General features: G+C 32.4%; 1 protein-coding gene across 1 annotated transcript; it reads right to left on the reverse strand.

Moving 5' to 3' along the window:
• Positions 1-1201: 1201 nt before the first annotated feature.
• On the reverse strand, positions 1202-2779 carry LOC131076574 (F-box/kelch-repeat protein At5g15710-like). The gene has a single exon (XM_058013810.1). The coding sequence runs from the start codon at positions 2620-2622 to the stop codon at positions 1558-1560; it is 1065 nt and encodes a 354-aa protein (XP_057869793.1). The 5' UTR covers positions 2623-2779; the 3' UTR covers positions 1202-1557.
• Positions 2780-7033: the final 4254 nt, after the last annotated feature.

A 7033-nucleotide genomic window follows, 5' to 3' on the forward strand; every position in this document is an offset into this window, starting at 1 on the left:
TTTGCAAGAAAATACAACTTTTAATGCATGATGGACACTCTAATCAAAGCATGTATATAGTTTTCAGTGTGAAGTACTATGTGGATGCATATCAAAGTTTTACAAGTACTTAACATAGAACTAAATATTTTTTAAACACTCAAAATAATATAAACCTATGTAAACTATGAAAACAATTCTTAAATACCTCACAATGAGCACTCCATTGAAAATTTGTATGAGTAGTGTCTATCACACGCTTAAAATTAGTAGTAACTATAGCTTGCTTGAAAAGGACCTATCCTAGTGAAAACAACAAAAGTAGAGAGGTTAAATGTATGTGATTCTATTGTTGCAAGGTGTGTGACCTTGGTCTCCTTGTGCTATGCAGTGTAGCACTCGGGTATGTGACATGATTTAACCGCCTCCTGTGGATTCTATAAGTCTAATGGTTGTATCGGGCATTAATAGGACGATCTTTTGGTGCAACAACAACCGTACTTCTAACAAGTGGTATCAAAGCCTGGGTCATAGGTTCAAACCCCCTCGCTTGCGCTAGGGGAGGATTGTTGCAAGGTGTGTGCCCTTGGTCTCCTTGTACTGTGCAGCACAATGCTTAAGTTTGTGACATGGCTTAACCACCTCTTGTGGATTCTATAAGTCTAGTGGTTGTATCAAACATTAACAGGTCGATCTTTTGGTGCAACGACAATCGTACTTTTAACACCTACATGCTACAAAAGATATAAAAAATAATTATACAAAGTGGATGAGACTAGTAAATCTCCCCTAAAAAGGAATGGATATGAGCTTATCATTTTGAAATATGACTTACAAAAGCATCTTTAGTAACATATATGCATCTTTCAAATGGTTGTATTTAAAGGACGTAAAAAATTAGAGATTAAAATATAGTCTTATAATAAGATATTTAAACACACGAAACGTATCTTTTAAGTGATAATGTGTAAGAACACATGTAGGGTGTATAAAGAGAAAGGTCAATCTTTTATCATTTCAAAATATATTCTTTCATGTTTCTTTTGTTTTGCAAGTTTCAAAATAAATTCACTTATCATATTCTTATATAGAATTTAAGTCACGTTATAAAAACATGTTCTTATTTTTGTCGCCATTATAACATATTAGAATTTTAGATAGTGATATTATTGTTAACACTAGATACTGAAATTAAAACTTCAACATGTCATATTCATGAGATACATCTTTGATCATATTTTATTAATATATTCTAATTTTAATTAATGTACATCACTTTAAACATCTATTGAGAGAACTTGTGCTCTTGAAAGAGAGGTCACAAGTTCAAATTCCATAAGAGGTAAGGTATGTATGCCTCATTTGTAGCACAGTTAAGTGTATCCCGCAAGAAATACAGAATAGTCCCATATTACTATAAACCACTTGTTAAACTCATATAGAAAACACCTAGACTATACAAGAATCAATCTTTAATAAAATATGAAAAAATTCTCATAGTGGCTTACCGACGTACCGTCCCCATATTTCCCTGGGCTCATCTGATTCATTCAGATTTTGACTCTCCTACCATACAAACTAAGAGAGTCTGGTATTGGGCATAACTTCCAATGGAAGATATCTCATGCTCACATATCTCAAATCCGCAGGAAAATTGAACACCCGACTCCAGGAACCTCGACTCACATCGTATACAAGCATTTCAGTGCTTACATTTGCTCTCAAACAGATCTTATCCCCCACTCCCCCACACTGAAACCAACCTAAATTCGAGCATCTTCTAAATTCATCAAATAGAGAATCGGGCATCTTCACAATCTCTTCCCACACATAATTTTTCATCTTTTCATCATGAAAAACCACCTCCCACATAATAACACCCTTCAAACTGTAATTCTCTTCGATTGCCCCAACTACAATCACTCGGGATTCACAGCAAATCAATCGAGGCCACACATTGTGTGCACCTGCTGTGGGCATGGCCACAACTGTTGTGATCCCCTGTTCAATATTGTAGGCCATCATGCCCCCATCAATCATACAGAACAAACAGCCCTTGGAGTAGATCATGCTTTCATTCCTTATAACCACATCAGGAATCCTGCCTGCAAATTTCCATGACTTGCTGGCTGAGTTATACACCTCTAAGAAAACCATATCCCTGATGCTCCTGCCTATCACCATGACCTTATATTCATCCCTTTTAGCCCCCACTGGTGCAATAGTCTTGGCCATAATGCTTCTCACACAAGCCATTCCAGGCAGCCTTAAGCATGTTTTGCTTAGTGGGTTGCAGACATATAGCACTGGAGAAGTTCGGGCAAACCAGGGATTGGTTTGGATGTCTACCAATAGAAGCCCTGAAGCAGATCCCCCAATATTGAGAGGGCAAACATAAGGTATGAAAGATAAAGAAATGGGTCGCCAAGTGTGGGTGAAGAAGGAATAGATTAGGGCTGGCCTTTGGGTTTTGAAAGGGCAAAGAATGAGAAACGGCTGGCTATTCCTTGCCATGGAATTGAAGTGCTCTGATGACAACAGAGCATTCCAGATCTTGCAAACAGCCCTGAAACGAAAGAAGCAGTCCACTGGCAGGGATTCCATTACTCTTTCCTTCAAATGCTCAGGCAAATCCGACCACATTTTTTCCTAACAAATTCTGAGAATTACAGGCAATTAAGATGATTAGAGATGGCAACTATTCATGGCAATGCCAGGCTTAACATCTGGTCAAGCACGTGGATTTTACTGAAAACAAAAGACAAGAAAGCCATGACGGCCAAGAACAGCTACTGGCTACTAGAATGTTCTTCTTGTTCCTCACTCCCGATTTGTTTTTCTTTCCCTTTAATAATCCGGTGTGCTCGATACAGGTATTTTCAAATCCAGTCACAGGATTGCCCATTGGAAAATCGTGTTTGACCATTAAAAATTAAAAAAATCATTAAAAATGCTGGTTCACCTCTCAAACACGTTTGAATCTAGGGTGAGCATACCAATAGTTCTTATAGCTAATTTCACGCGCTCACAGATCTTAAACGGTAAATCTAGGGTTAGCATACCAATAGTTCTTATAGCTAACTTCATAGATCTTAAAGAGTACGTCAGATTTCAACGATTTTTTTTGGTTGCCTTCATATGCTTTAGCTATTATTCTTGCTTCTAGGTAGTAATGATGCATGTTGTGGGATCCATTATGCATACAAGGGTCAAAAGTACACATTTCAAAGTGTTGTCTGATACCTACTTAAAGACGCCCCAATAATCGTGCATGTAAAATTTCTAATACTTATGGACAAATGACCCAAAAATTGTGCACTATACCTCAGTAGTCGTGCACAAATGAGCCAATTATGGAACAAAAAAGCTAAAAAGTGAGCGGCTATTGTTACATGTGAAATTTACTAATAGGATTTCAGCTATCATTTTTTTGGTTTCTTTAAAGTTTGAAACTCGGATTGGGTGCACAAGGAGTGAATAGTTATTGGAACATGGGTTGGTGCTCTTCCCATACTAATATTACCATTTAGTATGTTGGATAGATATTAGCTAAAACAACATATTCTAAGCGTCAACTTGTTTAGATGAATCAAATAAAATCACACTAATAAGTGGGTCGTACTAGATAAAAGAGTATGATTTCACATGAACCATCTAAGCAAGACAAAACTTAAAGAATGTGTTGTTTAAACCCAACCATTGGATACACACTACCCTGGAATGTTGGATAGCTTCGACATATAATGACCTAATCCAAGTCACAGTGGCTATCCAACATCTTAGACATGAATGTCCATTAGAAAGTCACTACCAAAAAATATAAAAAATTATTTACAATAATTTTATGTTAGTTCATCTTTGATGAGGAGAAATATTTTAAGCTTTGACTTCTTCAGATGATTCACATAAAATTACACTAATAAGTGGGTCTTACTAGAGAAAATATTATGATTTCAAATGAGTCATCTGACCAACACACAACTTAGAATGTGTCAATGTTTAAACCCAACCCTTGGATATTTGCTAATCATATAGTGATTGTCTGACAATAAAGGATTTCATACCTTAAGAATAATTGTAAGGAACTATAAAAAAATGTTTTGTTTATTTCTTTTAATTTTAAATATTTTAATTCTTATTTTCAAATCCCTTCAAAAATGGATACTAAACACTATATATTATCTTGAATTTGTAAATGTTTATGGAGAAAAACTGTGTAGCGTTTTCCATCAATGTTTTAGATCAACTCTATGATCCATCATCGGGGTACCATTTTCATTCTTATCCTTATGGTGGATCATAGAGTGTGATCTAAAAATTTATGCTAAAAAGGTTACCCACAAATTTTCTTCATAAGTATGTACAAATTAAATTATGATATGAAAATTGATGCTAAAAAAGTTACGCACAAATTTTTGTTATAAATATTTACAAATTTCTTATAAGAACTGCAAAAATATTGTGTATGCAATCTTTTAATCTTGTTCTCAAATTAATGAATCGTGTATTTCAAGATAATTTTTTAATTAAATCTATTTTAAGATTTTGAACTTTTTAATCAAAACTGTTAATCTAATTACAAAATTATAATTTTAAGATTGTTATAAAGGTGTTGGACTTAATAATTGTTAAAAAATAAAGTCTTTTATTTAAAATATTTAGGTTGATCAAATAATGTAATAAATTGCATTAACAATTAAAGCTATATATATGTGCTATGATTGAAAATAATAAATTTGAAATTAATTATAAAATTTAAATGAAATAAATGTTATACTTAGCTTAAAATTTGGTGACGGAAATAAAATGTAAAAAGTTTGAAATTGATTCATTGAAGTCTTGGAATTGTATGGCTTGATTTAATACTTATCTTAGAATATATGAACTACTTGTGTGTCATTTTGGTTTAGATTTATGCCTTGAATCAAAGTAGTGTGTGAACCCAAATTTGTATGAAATGAAATGTTAAACTCGCTTACCTTGATCTTCTAATATTTCAACATTTGTAAGGACATATATTGTCTATGAACACCTTTAAGAAATTATCTAAATTGATGGGTATTGTTCTCCTTAGTTAGAAACTTAGTTGGACCAATTCAACAATTTTGGAACAAGTATCGAGGGTTGCAAGCAAGCATGCTATTGATGTATGATGATATATGAGTACTTTTGTAATACTCCAACAATAATATTGTGATACTCTCATAAATACTCAAAAATAATGATCTTCAATAACTCTTGTTGTTGTTGACGATTTTCAAATAAATAGATTAATAATTTTAAATACAACATAACACACAAATGAACACATACATGTGTTGGGTAGTTCATAATGGCTAGCAAAAAGTTGAAAAGTTGTAAATTTGAATTTTGAGTATTAAAAGTTCAAAGTTTAGATCTATAAATGTGAAAATGACCTAGTTCATGTTTATACCCATAGATTTAATCTAGGGCAATGAATGAAAGATCAAATACTGTGATATGAAAATTGATAAAAAAGAGGCTACACATAATTTTCTTCCATAAACATATAAAAGTTCCTTACATGAATACAAAATATCATTTAAGTAGTCTTAAATCTTTTTTTTTCACATTAATAAGTAACATTTTTCATTAGTTTTTTATTAAATTTTTAAAAAAAATTTATTCAATATTATTAATCCAACTACAAAATTTTAAAATAGGTTTTAATAGGATTAGTCCTAGCCATTCTAACAAAAATTAAAGTCTTTTATATTAAATATTTAGGCTAATTGCATTAACAACTAAGCTATAGAAATGAGATAGGATTGAGGATAATACATTTTAAATTAATCATAAAAATTAAATCTTAGGTTAAAACTTGAAGATTTAAATAAAATGTAGGAGAGAAATTGATTTACCTAGGTTCTCAAATTTTATGAATCTATATCATTTTGGTTTAGATTTATGTCTATGAAAATAAATAACAGTGTGAACTTGAACTTGTATGCATAGAGACGAGATAGGACAAAATAAACTATTAGAAAATGCTTGCCTTGATTATTTGATATTTTAATAATCATAAGAACTAACATTGTCTATAAAACATCTTTAGGGAATTCTCTAAATTGAAATAGTCTTGTTCTCCTTAGACACCAAATTGTACCAATTCAACAACTTTGAAACAAGTTTTCTCGTTTCATAATATTTTGTTCTAAATTTATGATTTTGATAAAAAAAATCACAAAAATATCTGTATACACCTAAAAATGATCTGAAGATAATTAATTAAATAAGCAATTATTTAATTAATCCTCCTCCCTAATTTAATTGAATTCATTAGCAATTTGATTAAATTCTCCCTTTCATCTACTTATTAATGAATCTAAGGATTTATTTAATAGGTTCATTTCAATGGTCCCCTTTGATTAATTAATTCAAATTAATTAATCCTCCCCCCATTTCAATCAATTCTTCTAATCCCCTAATTAATTAAAACAAATCAATTTATGAGTTGTTGAAAATTAATTAGTCTTTTCCTATAATTTGAATTTTTAATTTCAAATTACCCACATGCCTCTTAACCATCCCTCTAACCTAACCCATTCCACCTAACCTTGAGTTTGCCTAACCCTATCCTATCTTGCACATTCTAACCTCCTTATCCTAACCTCTTATGGTGTGGATATTCTTCCCTTGAGACACATGACACTTTGGCCACATGTCTCCTTCCTTGGACACTTGCCATCTCATGAGCAAGGCTCCTTGACACTTGTCACCACAGAGATGACAAGTGTCCCTTCCTCCAACCTCCTCCAATTTCACCCTTGATATCTTCAGACTCAATCTTGATCGTTGATTCCTGCCACCTCACCCGTGGCCTTGGAAATCCTATAAATATCCCCCATTTTGGAGCACAAAGGATCCCATCTCATTATCAGTTTAGGCATTATTACTATAGGCATATCATTTGAATATTGTTATTATAGGAAATTGCATTAGCTTAATTTGATCATTTTCTAGCATAATTGTTGAATCATGTAGCTTAATCAATTTCTTTTCTAGCTTAATTGCATCCTCATCATAGTTTAAT

Source organism: Cryptomeria japonica, chromosome 10, assembly GCF_030272615.1.
Source record: "Cryptomeria japonica chromosome 10, Sugi_1.0, whole genome shotgun sequence".
Lineage (NCBI taxonomy): Eukaryota > Viridiplantae > Streptophyta > Pinopsida > Cupressales > Cupressaceae > Cryptomeria > Cryptomeria japonica.